At 42.9% G+C, this 24,366-nt stretch overlaps 1 protein-coding gene across 2 annotated transcripts in view; it reads right to left on the reverse strand.

Moving 5' to 3' along the window:
* DCHS2 (dachsous cadherin-related 2) overlaps positions 1-7,997 on the reverse strand; it is a 271,974-nt gene extending 263,977 nt beyond the window's left edge. For both annotated transcript variants that reach the window (XM_024928710.4, XM_055111946.2), the window contains exon 1: positions 5,778-7,997. In XM_024928710.4, coding sequence (XP_024784478.4) covers positions 5,778-7,829 — 2,052 coding nt within the window. In that variant the 5' untranslated portion in view covers positions 7,830-7,997. The remainder of the gene's footprint in view (positions 1-5,777) is intronic.
* Between the last annotated feature and the right edge of the window lie 16,369 nt (positions 7,998-24,366).

A 24,366-nucleotide genomic window follows, 5' to 3' on the forward strand; every position in this document is an offset into this window, starting at 1 on the left:
AAATTGCCTGGATGACAAGAGTTACAATGGGGACAACAATGACTAAAACAGGCTGTCATTGTCTTCACTGCACATGGGGACTGACCAGATGGTCCATAGGAAACAGGAAGAAGAGGAGAGAGAAACAGGCAGATTCAAATAACGAGTGCCTTAATGCCTGGGACTGTGGCATGGGAGGCTGAATATCTCAGAAGCTATGCTGAGGAGCTCAGAAAATGGAGTAAGATGCCAACCATCTCTCTGGGTTGTGGTCCTTGAGGCTCAGGAATACGAGCACATAGCATTATCATCACAGAGACCTGCCCCCCAACATCATATGAGTCGCAAGACCCTCGTCTCAGCCAGCGTCCTTAGCCATTGACTCTTCTCCCATTATCCTGACACTTTCACAGCTTGAAGTATCACCTCCACATGAGTAACTTCCAAGTTTATGTCTCCAACCTTACATTCTCTCCTGTTAGTAGTTCTGAAGCTCTAAATAGCCTTCAAGATGTATTTTCCTATACTACTGGCCGTTAATTCACACTGAAATCAAAAACTCGAGAGAGCCAGCATCTTTCCCCCAAAACTCTCACCTCCAGCTTTTCCTATTCTTCCCACTAATCCAGATGGAAAACATGGTGTTATTTTTTACTCCTTCCACCAGTTTCTCACTCACATCTATACAAGTTGTACCAATTATTCCTTTGTGATACCTCTAAGGCCATCCTTCCTCTTACGCTTCACTACCATTCCCCTAATTCAGGCCCGTGTAGCTGAATATGTGTTATTACAAGAGACTCAGAACTCTCCTACCTGGTTTCCCTCCTTACTTCTTTCTATTCTTTCTACTAATTTAAGATGACTCTTCCTAAAACGTTACTTTTCACATGTCAATCTCTATTCACAAACCTCCCATATCTCCCATGTATTTCCATAATAATAAAGGCCAAACTCTGCGCAAACACTGATATCTCCCATGTCTCCAAAACGGCCTCCCATTACTTCACTACAGGAACCAGGCACACCGTGATTATTCCAATTCCTCCTATCCCCATGGATTACATAGATTTTCAATTAATTCATACTTCTGATTATATTTACCTGATCTACTTTCACTACAAAACACATATTTTGATTAAATGAAGATTTTAATTCAGTAAGATTCAAATAACCTGGCATTTGTAAAAATGATTTCGCATAATTTCCCTAATGGGCTATGAAAATATAAATTACTTCCACAGTTGCTCACTTTTCATTTATAATTTAAAAGGTGAGGGGACCATTAATAGACATCTGGAGTTTAGTTGTTACTGAAATCGATTTATTGTGAGATTTCAATCCTCAGAGAAGGGAAATCTTACTGATCACAATTTTCTGAAGTCCATCCTAAGTGGTTCTCTTTTGGAGATGATCATACCTAGAAATGCATTACACATTCCTACATAAACACAAAATGTGCAGCTACAGTGGAATGCATCCATGACAGGTTGTAAATAAAAATGTACATAACAGAGAATCCCCAATCTACTGGATAGATCTACTTTCCCACCTATAAAGCTCTACAAACCACTTTCTACCGCAACATACCAGTTATCTCCAATCCTTACATCCATGTGGTGTTATGAGCTTTTTTTTTTTTAATGAACTTCTGGGAATACACAGGAAGAGATTATAGAAAGGCAAGGAGTGAGGGGAAGACAGAGCCTTTGGGAATGCCTCTACCACACTGAGTGTGGGGTGGCACAAGAGAAAAAAGGAAAAAGAGGAATTGGCAAGCGAGAGGCAGAATGTAAGGAGACAACGGGCAGTGAAAAAGATGCATGCAAGAAAGAGGAAGTGGTCAGCAGTCCAAAATGCTTCAGAGAGCATGAGAGAGGTTATGACTAAGAAAAGCCCATTGGATTTGAAAGAAACAGATACACGCCTCTTGAGAGGCAGAATTTAGTACAGTGATGGGAGAAGGTCAGAACACATGGAGAAGGGGTGATCAGCAAGTGGGAGTCAGGCACATGTCATTCATTCACAAGGACTGACGGAGAAGGGAAGGAGATGGAGAACACACACTATAAGCTCTGCTAGCAAGCACCTTGCCCGTTTTGCTTGTTGCTGTCCCCAGCACCAAGAACAGTTCCTGGCATGTAATAGATATTCAATAAGTATTTGTTGGTTAGATGTTGTTGAATTCAATCAATGTTATTGAATTAATGAATGTTGTTGTTTGGATAAATAAATGAATTAATGAATGAACATAGTACTTGTATTTGAGGGAGTATGAAAGAATACTCTTCATGTTACCACATGTAATTCAGGTCTCAATGCTGGAGTTATACTTAGTACAGACTAAGATCTGGTTATAAGATAAAAGCTGCAAATGCAGCTCACAACATCAGACTTAGTGTAGGGTGGAGGATGGAGATCTTGTCTAGAGGTTGAAGTTAATCTTTTTGACAGTTATCTGAGCGAAAATGGAATCTTTCAGGCCAAACATGAGAACTGGAGGAAAATCTCTGGGTGTCTGCAGAGTGGAATTCCCTCTCTGTCTTGACCAAGAAGGCAGCAAGAGATTGAAAGGAACTCCTGAGGGGTGGATTGTTAAGAAGAGGCTGTCCACCTGAGACAGGCAGGGACTGAGTTATTAAGAAGTCCAGACGAGTGCCTACAATGTTGTAAAAACCTTTTGCAGCTAGAGGTTATCTATCTCAGTTTGCTAATGGTTCTTGTCCTCTGCATTAATTCCCTCAGTTCTGCCTCACTCATAAGTCTTTGGAAAGGTCTCGTCTGGGCATAAGAATATAAGAGTTCAGCCAACACTCGGAGAGGGGAGGGTGGCCAGCACCATAGTGCCAGCAACAGCAGCAACTAGAGTGGTAGGACCCCAAACATTGGAGATGTGGAGTAACCACTAAGACAACTTGAAGTTAAAGGGTTTGTTTTTATCAGACGACATGGTATTATCTTACAGGAAATCTAGGCAAGATTTTGTTTTTCCTGTATTTCCTTTTGTTTTTGTTTGATTTTGACAAAGGCAACTTGAGCAGATATAAGCTGTAAAGGAGGAAAACTTGTAGACGGCAAGAAAAAGAAGGTACAGTTACAAGGAATGTATGTAATGTCATTAAGCAAAGCCATGGAACACAGGAGGTGTCATGAGATTCAAAGGCAAGATGGGGGAGTTGGTTTTTGCAAAGTGGTATAAAGAAAGATTGAGAGAGTAGAAAGAAGGAAGACGCTTCTTTGAATCTCATATGGAAATTAGGGGGTAAGTCAGCTGTGGGGCGTATGGAACACAGAGAGTTCACATAGCTGCCTTGGAGAGGCCACCAGAGAGCCCAGTGACTAAGAGGCTTTTGCAAATCTTGAGGGGCTAGATCGCTGGAATTTCCAGAAATTCTAGTCAGCACAATTTAATGCTGTCTGCAGCAATACTTGGCAACCTGGAAAGGTTTGTTGCAATTGTTGGAGATGCAGTCCTACATGTAAGCCAAGCTGAGCTCACCATAATGGATCTACCACATATGGAGTTGTATCAATGGGATAAACTCACACCTCATAGAAGAATCATCTCACGATGATAGAAACAACTCTAAAGACAGGCTTTCATCAAAAAAATCATAATTCATCCACCCTGCTTATTTTCCTAACAATGGAGCCAAGTTGTACTATTCATACCAAGATCTTCAGGGAGTTCCAGGTGGAAGGAATATTGGAAGTCAACTTGTCCAACCTGTCACCTATTATGACTTTCATTTTTAGAAATCCATGGAGGAAACTATCAGTGGGCACTGGCATACCCGGGCTCCTCTACATTTCTCAGCCTCCTTTGCAGTACATCTGACGCTGCATGGCTGGGCTCTGGCTAATGTGACATTGGTGGAAGTTGTGTAAGTCACTCTCAGGCCTGGCTCTCTCAGACGGAGGAGAAACAGCCAAGTTGCTTCACATCAGACTCTGCTTGAGAGAGAAATATACTTTGACAATGTTAGTCACTAATATTTGTGGATTTGTCCATTTCATCAGCAAGCATTAATTCATATCAAGCCACTTTTTAACAATCTAGCAACTCAGAGCTGGCAATCACTCTAAAGAAAGGGATGGAGATTATTATCACCCATATACCCAAAAGATTAAAATGGTGGAAGCAGTCATGAAACCCACTTTTACTTTGCAGTAGCACCTCAATTATCTAAAGGTTATTATTTGAGACATAACTTGCAAAGCTAAAGCCTGAACTCCCTAACTGAGAACCAGAAAGTAAGCAGCAAACATCTTAAAACAACCCAGGCTGAGAGCAAAATTAAGCTTTAGAGCTTCATTCCCTGGTAAGCTCTTCAGGCTAGATATATTTACTCAAGTTATTTCAGAGTAAATAAATCAGTCTTGGAACTTTGATTATCTCCCATCAAATAAGAAATAGGAAATTGGCCAGGCAAGGTGGCTTATGCCTGTAATCCCAGCACTTTGGGAGGTTGAGGCGGGAGTATCATTTGAGCCCAGGAGTTCGAGACCAGCCTGGGGAACACAGCTGGACCTCGTCCCTACACATTATTTAAAAATTAGCTAGCCATGTTGGCGCATGCCTGTGCTTGCAGCTACTTGGGAGACTGAGGTGGGAGAATCACTTTACCCTGGGAGGTCCAGGCTTCAGTGAGCCATGATTGTGCCACTGTACTCCATTTTGGGCCACAAAGCAAGACCCTGTCTCAAAAAAATAAAAAAGAAACAAATAGGAAATCGGAAGCAAAAAAAAAAAGGAATGGCCTGGAAGGGGGCAAAACATGCCATTCTGATAGTGAAGGAGAGATCAGGAAAACTACAAGAGGCAAAACACCCAAATCAACAAGCAGTGTACAGTGCCCCATTTTATAAAGGATAATTGAGTCCCACTGCCCTTCAGAGTCCTGAAAGCATCATGGAAGAAGCTTAGCTCACACCTGATGCTAACTAATAAAGATGACTTCAGTCTTCATCCAACCTTTGTAAGCTTCGAAGGAAGGTAGGAAAACATGTAAGAAGTCTCTGGAAAAGGTAACTCAAAACAGTGTCAGTGTATAAAGATATACACTTGGTCATTTTAAAAACTCACGAGAACTACCTTATTCCCTAGGTTGCCTCATAAAGCTGTTAAAAAAAAATATGAGACATTGCTGGGCGTGGTGGCTCACCCCTGTAATCCCAGCACTTTGGGAAGTTGAGGAGGGCAGATCACCTGAGGTCAGGAGTTCGAGACCAGCCTGGCAAACATGGTGAAACCCCATCTCCACTAAAAAAATACAGAAATTAGCCAGGTATGGTGGCAGGCAGGAGAATTGCTTGAGTCTGGGAAAAGGAGGTTGCAGTGAGCCGAGATTGAGCCACTGCACTCCAGCCTGGGCAACAGAGTGACACTCTGTTTGACAAATATATATATATGTGTGTGTGTGTGTGTATACATATATTTATATGATATGATGTGAGACATTGTCAGTTGGAAGAGGTCTGATTTAGAATGGGCTGTCCCTCCTGAACCTATTTAGGTGCATACATCCAACATGAAAGAAATCAGGCTTCAATAAGATAAATCAAGATCTAAAAGTCAAGTTGAAAGGACCTTAGAGATCATGTAGCCAAGACCCTGGCAAAAAAAAGTTAGGTGACTAGAGGGCATCATTCATCTCACTGTAGAGGGGGCACTACCGCCAGTCTTGTATTTGAGAGCCGGAATATTATCCTCCACATCACAATTTCCTAGGCCAACTCACAACCCTCTCCATCCCTTCCCAAGCCTTCAGGTTGGCCCACAGGCCTGATGCACTCACCTGCAGAAAGCAGTGTCCAACCGGGGCATGCTCTGCAATGGTGGCATTGTACACCTGCCTCCAGAAGATGGGCTCATTGTCATTCACATCATCTACGGTGATGCTCACCAGGCAGGTGGCAGAGAGTGGGGGCTCTCCGAGGTCCTGGGCCACCACTTTCAGCTCCACCGCCTCCTGGACCTCTCGGTCTAGAGTCCGGATAGTGCTGATCGCACCGCTTTCGGAATCAATGGCAAAAGATGGTCCACACTCTGCGGTGTGGACCATCTTTGATTGCAGGGAGCCGAGATTGCAGGGAGCCGAGAGTTGGACTACAGTGTAGCGCAGCCAGGCGTGATCACTGCCTGCCTCGTCGGCATCGGAGGCGCTGACCCACATGACTACAGTGCCAGGGGCCGCGGCCTCGGACACTGAGGCCTTGTAATGCTGTTGGCTGAAGAGAGGTGGTTGGTCATTGAGGTCAGCGACCCGGAGTAGCAGCGTCTCCTCCGTGCTCAGCGGCGGGGACCCCGCGTCCGTGGCCACCAGTAGTAACTCATACAGATCGCGGCTCTCTCTGTCCAGGGGCCCCTCCACGCAAAGGAAAAATACCCCTGGGGGGCCGCCGGGCAGCAACGCGAAGTCTCCCTCTCCGCCTTCCAAGGACAGCGAGATGCTCCCGTCTCCAAGACCCACACCAAGCTCCCCTGTGGCCTCATCTTCCTTCTCCCAGTCACCGTCCGCGTCAGACACCGAGACGCGAGCCACGTAGTCGCCCGGTCGGGCGCCTTCAGAGACACGGGCGACGCCTCCCTCTGTGAGAAAGAGCACGTGAATTGCTGGCCGGTTGTCATTCACGTCCAGCACGGCGATGGACACGCGCACCGTGGCAACCTCAGGCTCGGCGCCTCCATCGCGGGCCTCCACCACCAACTGGTGCCAGGCCTGTGCCTCGCGGTCCAGAGGTCTTCGCACTCGCACCACGCCGCTCAGCTCCTCCACCGCGAAGTAGGCCGCGTCGCCCAGTGCCCCGCCGCCGCTACCCGCCCCAGGCACTTGCCGGGCGCGGACGCTGTAGCGCACGAAGCCATTGGGCCCCAGGTCGCGGTCGGTGGCGCGCACGCGACAGACCTCGGCGCCCGGCTGGGCGTCCTCGCGCACCGCGGCGCGGTACTCGTCCTGCTCAAAGACCGGCGGGTTGTCGTTCTCATCCAGCACGCGCAGCTCCACGCTCAGGAGGCCGGTGCGCCGGGGTCGGCCGCCGTCCCATGCCTCGATCTGCAGCCGGTGCGCCGCCGCCTCCTCTCGGTCCAAGCGCCGCAGCAGCACCAGATCTAGAGGCTCCAGGGGTGACGAGGAGCCTGGCAAAAGCGGTGACGGTAGTGGCCCCGGAGTCCGGTAGCGCAACTGGAAGAACGGGCCTGCGGGGTCCTTGGGCAGGTCGGACGGTTGCACCAGGGTGTAGCCCTGAGTGCTGAACAGTCCGGCGTCGGGATCGTGGGCACCTGGCAGGCGGAAGGCGGTCCCTGGCGGGCTGAGCTCGGAGACGTCGAGTTGCAGGGAGTCGAGGGGAAAGCGGGGCGAGTGGTCATTCACGTCGTTGACGCGAATCTCCACCTGCACCACAGCGCCCAGCAGCGTGGCGGCGACGAAGCTGTAGTGGTCCCGCCGCTCGCGGTCCAGGCGCCGCGCAGTGCGGATGATGCCGGTGTCCGGGTGCACGTGGAAGTCGTCCAGCAGCGGGGAGTCATCGGAGTCCTCCGACAGAAAGAAGCCGCTCCCCTCCTGCTGCTGCGCTGCCGGCAGCCCGGCGCGGATGTCACCTACCAGCGTGTCCGGGGGAAGCCCCTCATCTACGGAAAGGGTGAGGTTGAACAACTGGGCAGAGGAGCCCGAGGCCGCCCACAGCCACACGTGCACCAAGAGCCAGAGCAGGGAGCGCTGCGTCCTGGCGCCGCTGCTGCCTGACCGCCCATGGGGTGTATCTCTCCTCCCGGGGAGCAGAAGGAGCTTCCCGACCGGAGCCCGCCGCTGCTGACGCCCTTCGCCCATCTTCCGCCCACAAGGGCTCATTTCTCCTCCAGCTCCTTGGGAAGGCTCTCGGGTAACTGCCAGCTTGTGGCAGGATCGCAGAAAAATCCAGGAGCCTCTTCAGTGTCTGAGCCAGAGAAGAAAAGACTTTGTTTGGCAAACAAACCGACGGCCCAGGAATTCCCGAGGTTACATCTGCAACTGGTGAAAGCGTCCTCTGCCTGCAGCTCACGCAGACAGGGAAGTAAGCTCTAGCTGCCTCTGCCGCGGCAGCCACCTCTTCTGTCCCTGGATTTCTTTAAACGAGTCTCATCTCTTTTTCTCTCTCCTTTTATTCCCTTTACATCTGTTCCTTGTTCTACTCGGCTGGTTGTTTCCCCCTGGTAAAGTCAGGTGCATTATTTCTTTTGCCAAAAAGGAGGAGATTATATGAAGCGCGCACACACAAGGAGAGGATGGGGATCTGGCCGGAGTAGGGGGTGGAGTAAGGGCGGGGAGGCAGGGAGTCAGGGCGCTGGGGAGGAGGGAGAGAGGGAGGGGGGAAAGGAGGTCTGCGGCCCTGTCCGCTGCTCCGGGGGCGGGGCGGTGGTTCCCCGCTGTGTCTCCGGGCGCCAGGGACCGCGCGACTCCTGCTCCGACCCAGCCTCCGCCGCCTGCCTTCCCCTCCCTGCCGTGTGACGCGGCGCACACGAGGGCAAACTCCAACCTGCGAGCCGCGCTCTGCAGCAGGGCGGAAGAGGAGCAAATGCAAAAGCACTGGGAGACGTGCACCGCGGGGCGGGTGGGGGACGCGCAGGCCGGGCGTCTGCCTGGGCTTGGCCAAGTGCCAAGTGATGATGGGTGCGGGGAGGTGAGAGGAGCGGCCTCTCCCCGGCCTCCCCCTCCATCCCCTTGACCGTCCCTCTGCAGGCCTGACGCTTGGCTCGCGCTGAGCCAAGAGGGTAGAGGTTATCATCACTTTGGGGTGCCAAACTTGTGTTCTCCATTTGGCGAGAGGGACTCCCGTCCGCAGCGGAAGGACAGATGGAGTCAAAGGCCGATGCACAGCTGGGGCCAGGATGGCTGCAAAGGGGAGAAGGCGGAACTTGGAAAAATCTTCCAGAAAAACCGAGAAATCTGTGGCACACATGGTGCAAACCACACTTTATTATGCGTGCTACTACCCAGCGACGTGTGAGCCTCTTGTCACTCCCCTCTGCCACCAGGAATGACGACAATATATCCTCCCTGAGAACCCTTTTTCTACATTCAGCGCCATCATAACACTTCCAGGATGTCTGACGATGCTGACTGATGAGCAGAAAGCCCTGGTGGCTGACACCCCTCAAGCCCTCAGCGCTCCCCCACCACCCCTAGGCAAGGAAGTTTGCAAGCGGGATAACTCTACGGATACCACTTTCAAAACTAGCTTCTGTCTGAGCCGAACGCAAATGCCAATAAATAGCCATAGTCGCAGATTTCCCTTCAATTAACCATAATAATCGGTAGAAACTGATCAATGGCCTCTAATAAAGTACGCCTGAGAAAAGACTCTCTGGACTCTTAAAAATGGCTGACCATATTTAGCAAGTGGTTTCTGCAATTTTGCATTTGGGCCTGAGAGAAGAATTAATTTCCTAGATACCGTTTCTCTCCTTTAGGGAGGACCAAAAGCCCTGCATAGTGGTTTCTTGCAGCAACAATAAAATGCCTTTTTAAATGTGCAATGGAGTTATATGTAATTGCTAATCCACAGCCACACCGTTATCTCTACCTGTGACCAAATAACAATAAAATAATTGACTTTGTAGCATATATGTTGCCGAAAATGGGGACATTATTAAAATAAATTCAGCTTGCTTTCCCCCAATGAACTCTCTTTAACCATTAAAGAGATTTGTTATGAATCTTTAGAGTCTTTTTATCTTCAGTCTCTGCATTTGCACCCTAACTAGTCCCTCCCCTCCCACTCTTGCCCCTTTATAAGTAATTCTTTTCTGTTTTTGCTATTGTTGTTGTTGTTGCTGTTTTGTTTTCTGAGTCAGGATCTCACTCTGTCACCCAGGCTGGAGTGCGGTGGTGCAATCATGGCGCACTGCAACCTCATGGACTCAAGTGATTCCATCACCTCAGCTTCCAGAGTAGCTGGGACTATAGGTGCCCACCACTATACCTGGCAAATTTTATTTTATTTTATTAATTTATTTGTTTATTTTTTTTACCTTTGTAGAGATGAGGTCTCACTATATTGCCCAGGCTGGTCTCGAACTCCTGGGGCCAGTCTTCCTGCCTAGGCCTCCCAAAGTGCTGGGATTACAGGCTTGAGCCACCGCAACCAGCCTATAAGTAATTCTTGAACAAGCATCTGGATTAATGTTTTTAAAGCTGTCTCAAATCATATTACCTCCTGCTTAGAACCTGAAATGATTCCATTATACTTAGATTATAATTCAGACTCCTTCAATCAAGCTCCTTTTAATAGTACAGGATCCTATCCATCTTTCTGACCTTGCCCCATACCACCACTCTGGACTCAGCCATCTGCCTTCTTTTTGATCTTGTACCTTTGAATTGTTAGAACTTTCCATGCCTGGGAGTTCTTTTTTCTGCTTTGGAAAGAGCTAGCTCTTTCTCATTCAGGTCTCAACTCCAATGCCCTCTGTTAAGAAAGATCTTCCCTAATTACCCTATTTCAGATAGCCTTTCCACTATAAACGCTATATCCTTTCAGTATATTTCATTCACAACACCTATCAGCATCTGAAATCAACTTGCTTTTTTCATTTGTTTATTAGATTATTACAACCTCAAAACCTTCATTCTGCTTTATCTCAGCACCTAGCACAGTACCTAGCATGTAGTGTGTCTCTATTTACTAAGTATGTGTTGGACAGACGGTTGGTTGAACCTATGGGTAAGTGAATGCATTTGTCTGTTAAAGTAGAAGTTGGAAGCCATAACCAAGAATGAATTGGCCATGAGAATCTTCACTGTAATGAATTATATCTTTGCAATCTTACTCATCTTAATTATTTCATAGGACTTCTTGAACTTATTTTTCAGCTTCGTCAACTTACTTTGTAAACCATTGTATTAGTCTGTTCTTGCATTGCTGTAAAGAACCTGAGACTGGGTAATTTATAAAGAAAAAATGTTTAATTGGCTCATGGTTCTGCAGGCTGTACAGGAAGCATGGTGGGATCAGCTTCTGGGGAGGCCTCAGGAAACTTACAATCATAGCAGAAAGTGAAGGGGAAGTAGGCAGGAGGAAGAAAATGAATGGGGAGGTGCTATACACTTTTAAACAAACACATCTCATGAGAACTCACTCACTCTCATGAGGACAGCATCAGGGGATGGTGCTAAAGCCTTCATAAGAAACTGCCTCATGATCCAGTCACCTCCCACCAGGTCCCACCTCTAACACTGGGGATTACCATTCAACATGAGATTTGGGCAGGGACACAGATCCAAACCGTATCAACCATATTGTTAACAAATATTTACTTGAGTCTAAAAATAAAGGAAAAGAAGCATCTTTTACTGCATCTTTCACTGACACATTCTTTGTAAACAGTGGTTTAGTTTAGAAACAGTGGAAAACAAATGGAAAATCAAGAACCTCAGACATCTATTTTCTTATTAGTTCTAAAGCTTTATATCTCCAGCATGTACAATTCAAGGTCTCCTGTCCATTTCACAATTACCCTTCATTGAATGTCCTGAATATCCTTAATTATAGAATTAAGAATTCAATTTTGTAAAGTAAGAGAAATAAGAGCATTTCTCAGATATGTGAAAAATAATTTTAGATAATACAGCAGCCAACAGCCTGCAAGAAATAGGTCAAGGTCTGATCCTTGTAAGCGAAGCATCATGGCGTAACTGGCCAGAGTTTTAGCTTTAAAGTTGGAAAATCCTTATTCTGCTGTATAATTTGGGGCAAGTTATTTAAATCTTAAGCCTTAGAGTTTCCTCCTTTCTAAATTGGGGATGATACATCTAATTTACAGGGATGTCATGGGCCTTAAATGAGGCAATATATGTGGATTGGTACCTAGAATGCATGTGGTAAATTGTATTTTTCTTGCCCTCTGTTGTTTGTATGATGAAATGTTTTAGGAGTGAATTATTTTGGAATTCTCAGTAATATCAAACTCCGACTTCTTAGCCCCCCAGAAGGTGTGAAGGGGGAGGATATAAAATTCCCACTATCTGGCTGGATGCAGTGGCTCATGCCTGTAATCCCAGCGCTTTCAGAGGCCAAGGCAGGAGGATTGCTTGAGCCCAGGAAGTAAAAACCAGCCTAGGCAATGTGGCAAGACCTTCTCTCTACAAAAAAAAAAAAAAAAAAAAAATTTAAAATAGCCAGGCATGCTGATGCATACCTGTAGTCCCAGCTACTCAGGAGGCTGAGATGCCAGGATGGCTTGAACCCAAGACATTGAGCTGTGTCATTGCCACTGCACTCCAGCTTGGATGACAGAGCGAAAGCCCATCTCAAAAAAAAAAAAAATCCCCAGTATTGTAAACAGAAACTCGGACAAAAAGGCTCAAGGCATTTCTTCACTTTGTGTTATTCAGTTTAAGTAATACAGGAAGTCCATCTTCAGAAACATTTTCCCTCAGACTGTAGGTAGCCCTCAGCTTTGTAATAGTTAATTTAAATAGTGTAGTTGCTAAGTGCTCAAAGCAGGGTTCAAATCACCTCAAGTCAACCTTTTAGGAAAGGAGTTATAATTAGTATTCCCATCTTACAGATGAGGAAACTGAGGTTCAGGAGCATTGCAAGTCATGTGGCCAAAGTCCCACAGGTAGTAGAATTGGAACCTGAACCCAGTTTTGCTCCAGTGTCCACGGTGTTCACTGGTCATTTATTGTCTTCATGATTTTCTTTAATAAGATTGTCTTCTTCTGAATTCTTGATGAAATCAGTACAGTGATATAGTGAGTTTTGGGAAGACCTGGGAGAACTACAGAAGGAGGAACTTGTGAGCGTGTTAGTGGGAGTGGTGGGGAGGCACAAGAGGATAGTCACACGTCAGTACTTGAAAATGCAACCAAAAAAAAAAACCAACTCCGTACTTAGAAATGGTACTTAAAGGCCAGTAAGGAGAATCCTGTGACATGGAGGATTTCTTCCCAACTTCTCACCCATGGGGATGGCCCTCTGAGGGTTAAGAAGGGTGCATGATACCAGGAAGCCCCCATACTCCCTTGACTCACATGCCATCTTTCTGAAAACGTTTGAGCCAAAGAGCGTTTGGAGCTTGTGATGGTTAAATGTGATGTGTCAAGTTGGCCCAGGCTACGGTGCCCACATTGTTTGGTGAAACACTGGTCTAGATGCTGCTAGGAAGGTTATGTCATGCTGGGAAGAACCCTAACTAATATAGTGCTTTGTGGAAGTGGAGATAATTTAGTATTTAATATTATAGCTGGTATTTAGAATCTACATATATTTTGTGTTCTTAAAGTTTTTAAAATCAGAATCCTGGACATAATAGGGATCTTAATAAGTAATCAAGTACATCTTTCTGTCTTAGATTCTAAGCCACTCAAAAGAGATGATAGTCTTTTCCTTTTTTTAACATTGAGAACCAATTCCACACATGCCTGTATGATATTCTCAACTCCACAGAATATGATCACATTTTACAGATTAAGAATCTCTGATTGGAATATCAACATATAGTTATTTGCTTTGATTTTGGGGAAGATGAAGAAAAACTGGTTGATTATTTTTATGCCAACACTTCATCATATAGTTGAAGGGAACTATAACAAGGCTTATCGTTAAGTTGGTTTTATCATACTATATTGAATCATAGTTTCAGATCTAGTAGAAGCTGGAATATAAGAAGTGCATATACCAAAGTTGTCCCTGCTTTTGAAGATTGTGGTATTTGTAGATCTCAGAACCCCTAGCTAAGGTAATTCCTGCCTAATTTCCCCTTTTCTGTCCTAACTTGCTTATTCTCCTTCCCAGTGCTTGGTAAGGCAGACCAACTTCTCCCCAATCCCTCCAACAGACTCAGGATAGTCTACAAAGGCCAATCAAACCTGCCCAACCATATAGGCTCTACAATTTGGCTTTTCTAATTCTGTCTTTGGCACATACCCCATTTTGCCTTTTGTAAAAGCTTTTCTTTAGATGAAATAATCCCAGCTCCTCATTCCCTCAACCCTTTAATCATTTTGTTTCTGTTCTCTGAACTCTTTCCAATTTTCCTATATATTGTATCAGATGCCGAAACCAAAACCACACACCATTTTCTACCAGGGTCTATGCATTGCCAAACCTGGGGAGGTGACTTACTTCTTCAATCAGAAATTGAAGCCAAGTCCAAAAGGTTAACAAGTGGATGTTGGAACAGGTGTGACACCCCCATTCCAATAAAGCAACACTTTCTGAGTTGGTAATTATTCAGTGTGGAAAGTGTAATCTACTTGCTTTCACATAAAAGAAATTTTAGAATATTCATGTATTTGTATAAGACAGCATGATAGATAAAGCTGGTGAAGAAAAAGATAAATAGCATTGGATCCTGCCAATATTTTTCTAAGTGCTATTGTTCTTTGTGAGAAGTTAAGGAAGCTGATCTGTTTCCTGGGACAAAGTAAAGTTCACTGAAATATATATACATAATATATGTTATAATAATTCCAGGCAAGAGAAAGCAAAGGAAATACCCAGGACTCTGCCAATCCCACAAATATTCAGTGAGAAAAACACCTGGATTCTCCCCAAGCCACAGCTGTTTAGTTGGAAAATGCCTGGTTCCCATTGAATCAAGGCAGTCAGGGAAAAGGGCCACATCCGGCCCAGTGTGTCTACTGCGTACGACGCACACACATGAATCCTATTTGATCAAGACACAGTTATTTTGGAAATAAATAGTTCCTGCTGGATTCAAGCACAGCTCGTGACTAGCACACACAGATGGGGGTATACTGAGTGCAGATATTATCTATGAGAAACTCCAATACACAGATATTTGGTAAGAAAACTTATGGCACAGGTTTTTGGGCTCTGTTACTATCTCAGTTATTTCTCTCCTGGAACATATGTGGGTTTGGCAGTGCTGCTCCTTGATTAGGGCTGCTTGGATCACCAAGATCTGAGCATGTCCACCCAGATTCTTTAGGTCGAGCAGCGAATATATGTAAAATGAAATGCAAAATTGATAAGTCAATCTTGTTTTCCTTTAGTATACAATCAACAATATAGTAGCATAATCATAACAGGAAAGTTCCAGGACTTTCTGAACATACGTGAATTAGGAAAAATCCTATATCTCTATCATCACAATGTACACTTTCCACATATTCCCATCTTTTCCTTTATTGGCATAAATTTCTTTTGTGTCAAAAGGACACATTTTCACCACATTTTCCAAATAACTTTTCATCAATCCATTATTTTAAAAAAACCCACTGTTGGCCCTGAAATTAATTCTGAAAATTAGGCAGATATTTCCAATGAATTAAGTAATCATTTATACTTAAGATTTACCTACTTTAAATCATACAGAGGTTTCTTATTGTTAACATAATTTGTAAGGAGTGAGTCAGTGCTTAATCCCTTTAAAGGTGTTTTTAGTTTGCTATCCAAAATCAACCTGAGGAGAGAACCTGTGTTTTGAGAAATCACAGACTTCACATCTGAGGGCTGTAGAATCCTGAGGCCTTGGGAGAATTTCTTTTACCCAGTTACTTGCTCCAGAAATCAGGAGAGGTTATGGTGGAAACAGCTTCATGAATTCAGGTTCTCCTCATCTTTCCTCTGTTGACTGCCAATTCCTTATTTCCCATAACTCTTTATATCTCAGTGCAAAAAAAAAAAAAAAAAAGGAGAGAAAGAAAAATGGAGGAATGATATTGCAGAAGCTTCTAGCCTCAAAGGATGCATTCAATTAATAAACAGTAATCTTTCAGGAAAGCAAGCCTAAATCCCCTGGTCAACAATGTCCATTCTGACCACTGCACATTGAGTGTTTTAGCCATCAAGCTGACCTCCAGGGTATCTGCAGTAGCATTACTGCATGTGCAGGAGCTTCTCTTCAAACACAGCTTCCTGTGTTTGCAAATGTATATGTATAATTTTTCTCTGACTTCACAGACTTTTATCCCCGACCCTGTATTTTTTTTTTAAATAAACGTAGCTTCCACGTTTTTGCTGTGTGCTTTATCTTGAAAATCCTTTTTGAAGGCCTCCAGCCTCTCTTCTCATGCATTTTCATCCCCAGTCTGCCCTGTTCCACCTGTGGGCTTTATTCACTGTTCTTCCTTCTGTTGAGCCCTGGTCTCTCATCCAGGCATAACGGAGAAGCTTAAAAATAGCCATAAAAAATGTAGTTTAGAAGAGATGCTTTAAAGCTCAAATGATAAAGCCCTTCAGGGGGCACAGATGAATGTTAAATGCTGGGAAGCAAACACCAGTAATCAGAGATGTAATCGTTCATTTTTGAGCAAGTGCATTGTGTGGCCCAAGAGGAAAAAGGCAGAGCTGTAAACGGCTGCAGAGTGGCCACAGCTGCCAATCCTTGAACTTTGCAGGTGCCCAGAGTGAATGATTCCAGGAACTCAGCTCTCCTTCTGCAAGAATATCACCAGCAGAAAAGCCATACTCACAAATCAAGGGAACTTGAAGGATTATTCTAGACCTAATCTCCATAGTCCCCTGTGGTAGCCAGAATAATTCCTCCTCCCCTACGCCCACAAAGATGTCTTCATCATAATCCACTGAACCTGTAAATACATTACTTGACAAAAGGGACTTTGCAGATGTGATTAAGTTAAGGAGTTTGAGATGTGGAGATTGTCTAGGTGGACCCAATGTAATCCCAGGGGGCCTTAGAAGGGAAAAGGGGAGGAAGGAAAGTCAGAGTCGGAGGAGGAGATGGGACAAAAGGTTGGAGTGAAGGAGCCATGAGTCAAAGAACTCAGGCAGTCTCTCAAAGCTGGCAAAGGCAAGGAATTGGATTCTCCCCAGAGCATCCAGAAGGAACACAGTTCTGACAACACCTTGATTTTGGCCCAGTGAGACCTGTGTGGGATTTCTAATCTACACAACTGTAAGATAATACATTTGTGTTGTTTTAAGCCACTAAATTTGTGATAATTTGTTACAGCAGCCACAGGAAACTAATACACCCCTTGGCAGTGCCGAGACCAGTTTTTCCTCTTCCCTGAATTCTCTGAAGTAAATATTCACATTCCCAGTGCCATTGTTCCCTCTCGAACATGAACATTTACGTTCTCAATGAAAAGAAGACAGAAATTATCACAGCATCAGTTTTTGCCTCCAGCCAACAGTATCTCAAGAGATCAATTCCTGCTGGAAATTTGGGCAGATTCCTTTCATAGAAAGTGTCTCTCAACAGTGTCAAGATGAAGTTTTTCTTTGATTTAAATGCATTATTTAAAGTTATGTCTTTGTAAAAATGTTTTTTAGAAAAAAACCTGTCACAAAACAACACTCATGTTTAAAAGGCTAAAGATATAACAATCATGATTGTTAAAACTTTAACTAGCTGTGATTTGGGGATAATATTGAGTTAGCCATAATTTATCAGAGGGAGAGAATAGAGTCTTTGGGAAAGAGAGTCAAGGACACAAAGGTTCTGTTTAAATCAAAGGGCTTGACCCAACAGCCAGAAAATGGGGTTCCAGTTGTACTGTGGAGAGAAATAAATCCTGACTGTGGAAACAAATCTAAGTGCTGTATAATGGGCCACGAAATCTATTCAATGGGAGTCGGTGGCTCCAGAGGTGGGAAACTGCTAGTGTGTACACAAAGAATCTGTTTCTTTTCATCTCCTCATACTCAAATGGAAATGTGGTGGTTTCCAAACTTTTCTGACCCACCTTAAATAATATATTTTATATCATAGGCCACATATACACATATACAATGTAATTAAAACAATAGTTTCATGACATCTTACTTACCCTTGCAATGTGAGCTATATTCTGATATTTCCTAATTCTTCTTATTTTTCATTGATGTTCGTTCATTTATTTATTTTTCATTTTTAAAATGCTAGTCAGGATCATTTATTTATTTTTCATTTTTAAAATGCTAGTCAGGATCAACTAAGTGGTCATGACTTGGAGTTTAAAAACATAGCTTCAGTAGGACTATTATCAAGAAGGTAGGTATTTTCTTTGGGTTGTAGTAGTAACAGCTATTCATTACTACCTAGTAACTTCAAACAAAATGATAGCTTGGAACTCAATACCTTTAAGGTCTTTCTAAGTGTATAATTTATAGTTTTTCATCAAAAGAAATATCACTTTATCTAAAGTTTTTTTAATAAAATAAAGCAATGACTAATAACTTGAAACCTTCTCTCCAGCAAGTTTGTTTAATTTTAAAAAATCGTTTTACTAAAATAATTCTGATTCCGTTTTGGTCTTCAATTATTAGTTCTAAACACCAAACATGTCTTTCTAATCAAAATCAAATTATTGAAATTTTTGCCATACATTTTTTGTCACATTGTTCATTGGTGTTTCTGAATTTTGATTTCAGGAGTTGAGGAACTAGAATCACTCCTAAGGGATAAAGCATTTTGAGTCACTTCCAGAGAGTGTTTTGATTTATGCTGTAGCCAATATCATCTTGAAATTGTCCTCCCCTTCTCATTACTAATATTGCTGAAGGCAGGTGAAGCTAGTGTCCTAAGACTCACAGAGAAACTGCTCACTTTCACTTTGTTTTTAACAATTATGCTGCAAAACACACTTGTCAGATTCTTGCCTGTAAAATAAAAGTGATGCTAAACTCTCAGGGCTGAAGAATAGCTAATAAACTGTGCTAACCCTTCAGAGATGCAAAACAATAGCAATCACTCATCAGTTTGCTGAGAGGTGACAGATTCCAATTTCCTATTTTTCCAGAGACACTCTCCTCATTACCAAGCAAAACCAGACCGGTTAACTTGCCCAAGATCTATAGCTTGCTGCAGCGATCTCATCGGTCTGTGTCCCTGATGGGAACTCAAGCAGGTGGTGCGGAGAGCAGCGAGATGACATATGGAGACATATTGCCGAAATAGCTGATCCACCAGGCCAACTAATTTTCCTTCTGAGAAGAGCAATTATTTTAAATTGCCATATATCAACATGACTTCGTTCTTGCCACTAAAATATAACATCAATAAACTATAATGTAAATGAGTGCCTCCTGCTACATTGATTTTTAAAAATTAAAGATTAAAAAAATTAAGAAGAAGAAGCAGAGCTCACATTGCTTCATTTAGAATTAAGACAGGATCACAATTCAAGGCATTACAACATTAAGCTGGGATGTGTAACTCACACTATTTTAGAAGCCTTTTGACAATATCACAAAACTACTCTGTAACTTTGTTTTTAAATCATATTAATTCTGTTGAAAAGTGTTCTTTTGTGTGAGAGAACACGGTCTCTTATAGAAAGTGATAGATACAAAAATAAGGATGCTGGAAAGTAGATGCTGGATACAAGAGAAATAAAAAAAACTCACCTGCCCAATCTGTCTAGAACCAGAACTTAGGCTGGTTCAATCAAATACTCCTTATGAAAGAAATGCATTCAGAATTCCAAATAAGGATTTTGAAGAAAAATTTTAATATCTGTATTTAGATTTAGTGGCCCTAAAGGGAAATAGGGTGTTGATTTATGAAATTGAGAGAAATTATGAGCAGCTGGAACATTAAGGGCACATTGTCAGAGGGAGTTTTCATTGCCAATTTGGAATGAAGTTCCAGCATAGTCCAGCACCATGATTTAAACACATAAGATCCTAGACGCCCCAATCTAGTTAATTTTAGCATATGTAATATCCAATCCTTGGATTATTTGATTGACAGAGCCATTAAAGATACAGCAGTTAAAGATACATACAGAATGTAGTTAAATTTTATTACATTTTACAGTTTTTTCTTTAGAGATAACTATTTTTAACTTATGATGAATGATTTTTGAAATAAAAGACACTTTAACAGAACGACTAAGTAAAAATAAAGTCTGAAAATCTTTTTATTAATTCTAGAGAGCTTGACAATCAAACTACAAAGCTGTTCCCAAGGTAAAGTATCTAAATGCATATAAGCTTCCTCATGTGGGCTGAGCTTGCAGCGGAAACATAAAACAAGAAGAAGAACGTCTCAGGGTAGACAAAGACATAATTATCTACTATATTATTGAATAAACACATTACTGCATAATAAATCATCTTAACCCCTTTTTCTTCAAATTCGGATAAAAATTGTTTTCCCGGCTTCTTGCAAAGAGCTTCCAAATAATACATCCATTCCTGATCTCTTGGTTTTCTCCCAGAAATCTTTAAATCAAATCAAGATAAGCAGTTTAAACCATTGAATTCGTTCTGTTATCTTTAAGGATTTTCTCTAACATTACTCTTCATTTGTCTGGACAAACAAGTTACCTGGGGTTGTGGAGGACCTACACAAGAGGAAGATCATTTGGGGTATATTAGACTACCACAAGGGGGAGTGAGTGCCAAATATTTTCAGTTGGGATTTTAGAAGGAAACCATCCTGACCTATGAAGTATTTGTATTAGGAATTCAAGGAAGAATCTGGTGGAGAAGGTCCCTTCCCCGGAAGAACCCAGGATTTAGTAAGGAAGTAGGTAACAAAAATTAATTACATGACAAGACAAATAATGCTGTGGGAATAAAGACTTATGGAACTTAGAAGACAGCTTCGCTTTCATTCATATCCAATCTGGCTAACACAGTTCATTGCTTCAACCGTCTCTTAGCAACATACCTTAATATCCTTCGCACCCAGTCCTTCCAAGGCATCTTCCCCTTTCACAGCCTCCTCCTTCCCCACATCCTTTTGGATTAATCCAAACAAGTGTTTCCTTTTGTTTGGCCTTCCTTGAGATGCTACCTGCTCCTGTCTGTGTCTCGCCGCTGCTGTTTGTTTCCTGCAATAGCACTTATCACTTTCTAAAATGAACATCTTTGTTGAGTTACCTGTTTATTGTCCGCCTTCTCTCTAAAATGTATGATTCTGGTGAATTTTATTCACTTCTCTGTCCTCAGTGCCTACAAAAGCATTGACTGAATTTATGAATTCATGCAAACTGATATCATTTTAAATCTATAGGTTCCAATCCCAATTGGGTCCCCACTGCTGTTCAACAAACCTTTAGTCAACAAATTCCTTTCCTTGAGTTATAAGAACCTCCTTCACCACTGTTATAAATTCACTTCAGCAAATGATCTGGTCCTTCACACCCCAATGGCAGCCCCTCTAAGGACCTCATGGGTTTAGGGATATTTAGGGTACTCTTCGGTCTGTCTCATAGTTAGCATCTCTGCTGCATTAGGCAAGGTTTCCCAGTCTCTCTTTTAAATCCTTCTCCTGTGGCTTACACAAAACCATTCTCTCTTGGTTTTCATTCCTCAGACCTGCTGGATCAAAATGTCCATAGACAAGACCCAAGTGTGTATGTGTGTGTGGGTGTGTGTATTTCAAGACAGAGTCTTGCTCTGTCACTTCACCCAGGCTGGAGTGCAGTGGCACAATCATGGCTCATTGCAGCCTTGACCTGCTGGGCTTAAGTGATTCTCCCACCTCAGCCTCCCAATAGCTGGGTCTACAGGCATGATCTGCCATGCCCATCTAATTTTTTTTATTTTTATCTTTTTAGTAGAGATAAAATCTCGCTATGTTGCCCAGGCTGGTCTCAAACTCTTGAGCTCAAGCAATCCTCCCAGCTCAGCCTCCCAAAGTACAAGGATTACAGGCATGAGCCACTGTGCCTGGCCTGTTTGGTTTTTGTTTTAAGAGCCACTGATAAACAGGTAGGACTGACAACTTCTTGTGGATTTCTTCTCTTCTCCTTTTCTTGTCCAGGGACAGCTTTAAACTTAGCAACTGGGTAAAAGCCAAGGTAAGATTATAGGGGGCTGGGCTTGTGGGGGACAGATTTTGCCTTAAAACTGCCTTTGCATGACAAACACATCTCTTTTATTTGGATTACACGTTTCCAGATCATTACAAATGGGAAATTTTAATCAAGATGCCCATATACACAGCTTACATAAAGGCAATTGTAAGATGCATGTATTCAATATTTACATGTTTCAGAAAATATTAGTTGCCATATAGAAGAATATTGCTATGCCATGGTGATTATCATTTGGGGGAAAATCATTTGAAGGGATGCTGCCTCAGAAGGACCAGGCGCCAAGGATGTTAAGGTATGTTGCTAAGAGATGGGGTGTCCCCACTATTGACACCCCCTCATTTTCCCACTCTCTTAGCTTCAGCTTCCTACCTAGACCCCAACGATACTCAAATCTATGACTTTAAGAACACATAGCCTCTTTCTCCCTCAAATGTGAATTCCTCATTCTCAATGGATGACGAATCTTTTCCAACTGATACTTAACAGGACCCATTGGTATATTGGGGCTGGTATTTATTGGGGCTGGTATATTTAACAACTGTTAAATACCAGCCCCAATATACCACTTTCTCTCCTAAACTTCCCTTCTTTCACTGAGTCCAGTGGACTATATTTTTGATTTAAATTTTTTCTCCATCTCTCCACCATTTCTTGAATCTGGATAATCAGGTCTTGTTTAAATGATTGGAATTGCTTTTTGACAAGCCAGCCTACCTCCAATACCTAAACATGTTCCCTCCCTCCACTGACAAACTACTAAATACTTCCATAGTTATTTTTCCAAAGAGACAATCCGATTATTTCCACTACCATCCCCTCTTGTTTTAAAACCCTTCAGTGGCTCTCCCATTAAGGACTAGAGTCATATCTCCTTATTCCTGCATGCAATGTCCTTTGTGATCAGACCTCGGCTCATTTCCCAGGCTCATCACCCTCCTGTCCTCCCCAGGCCTTAGCCAGCTCTCATTATGTGAGAGTTTGAGAAGATGTCACTAAATTGTAGCCTTTCAAATGCCTTCAACTCCTAGGCATGGACTTATGCCTCCAAAAATGCAAAGTAATAAAATGTGGAAAATAATCAGTTTATTTTTATTTGCTGGTTGGTTTTATTTCACATGCTAAGGTTCTTCTAAATTTATTCTGGCTTCCCTGCAGCAACTCTGCCCAATTCCATTTTACGTGCAATAACAGCAGCAAAGTTCAGAAATACTGCCACCTTGTGATCACAGAGTAGGTGAAAAGCCAAGTGGTCCTCCCTTAATAAACGTGTTTATAAACAGAGGAGCTGAGAACTGGAGAGATTCCCTGACCAGTCCCTCTTTCCAGGCCTTAAAACTAACAACCACTTGATTACTGCTAGAAACTCAAAATTACAAAACTCTACCTTTAGGGTCTACTCTTAGTGACTCTCTTTTGTAGAGTTTTGTTGATTTCCCTCCCCCAGATTATTTAAAGATACTGAAGGACACACTTATTTAAGCCATCTTCAGGTTCAGGTCCTTTGAAGCCCAGAGAACTTTTTTAAGCCTTTTACTTTTAGGAGGTATGTGTTCCAGACCATAGCTGTCAACTGTATTAGGACAGCAGTGAGTTGATGCTATTTGACAATACAAACCCAAAACAGGGTGTGTAAGAAGTCCTCAAGAGCTGCTTATTGAGAGAATTAATGAGTAAACAAATGAACAGCAGATACGATGATGATTTTAAGAGTGGAGAAAAATGTTTCTAATGTTTTTGAAAGCAGTCATTTTATTTTGAAATGTCAAGTCCATCTTGAAACATTGACATATTCTATACTCTTGAGCTATTTAAGGTGGGTTTGAGTAAAAGAATAATGGAGGTGTAGAGAGGCGAAGTGACCTATGTCTAGTGGCATACCAACAATAAATAGGTTCAGGGCAACTCAGGGCATTGCAAAGATGGGTGAGGCTGAAAGAAAATGTAAAACATATTCATTCAAATCCCTTTTGATACTGCTTTGCAAAAACAGGTTCATCCAGTTCTTCCTTTCTCTCTCTCTGTCTCTCTCTCTCTTTCTTGAGACAGGATCTTACTCTGTCACCCAGACTGAAGTGTAGTGGTGTGATCATGACTCACTGTAGCCTCAGTCTCCCAGGCTCAAACAATTCTCAGGCCTCAGCCTCCGCACCTGGCTAATATTTTGATTTTTTGTAAAAATGGGTGCCCACGCTGGCTCAAGTGATCCATGCACCTCAGCCTCCCAAAGTGCTGGGATTACAGGCAAGAGCCACAACCCCTAGCCTTCTTCCTTTGTTTGACTCTATTCTTAACTATTATTTCATCACATAGAATAGCTTATTTTTTAAGGTTTGTTCTCAGACTGATTGTTTTCAAATGACTTAGAACTGGATTTCTCATAAGCAGCATAGTAGCCACTGGAGACTTTTGTACACAGGTAGAGAATCAGCTGCTTTGAAAAGTCATTGGTCATTCCAAAACTCATTTGTATCATGAGACATCACAGAATATATGCTTTGTAAATAATTTGTTTTTCAGAGTCAATAACTAATTACCAGTTCATGCCCTATAAATAAATCCATATTGGAAATTATGTCTAAGTAGATTCGTCACAGAAACGATTGGCCGACTGACCAAACAGCAAACTTCATGAGTTACTTCTTGGCTTAGCTGCTCTCTTTGCATT

This window comes from Pan paniscus, chromosome 3 (assembly GCF_029289425.2).
Source record: "Pan paniscus chromosome 3, NHGRI_mPanPan1-v2.0_pri, whole genome shotgun sequence".
NCBI classification, from domain to species: domain Eukaryota; kingdom Metazoa; phylum Chordata; class Mammalia; order Primates; family Hominidae; genus Pan; species Pan paniscus.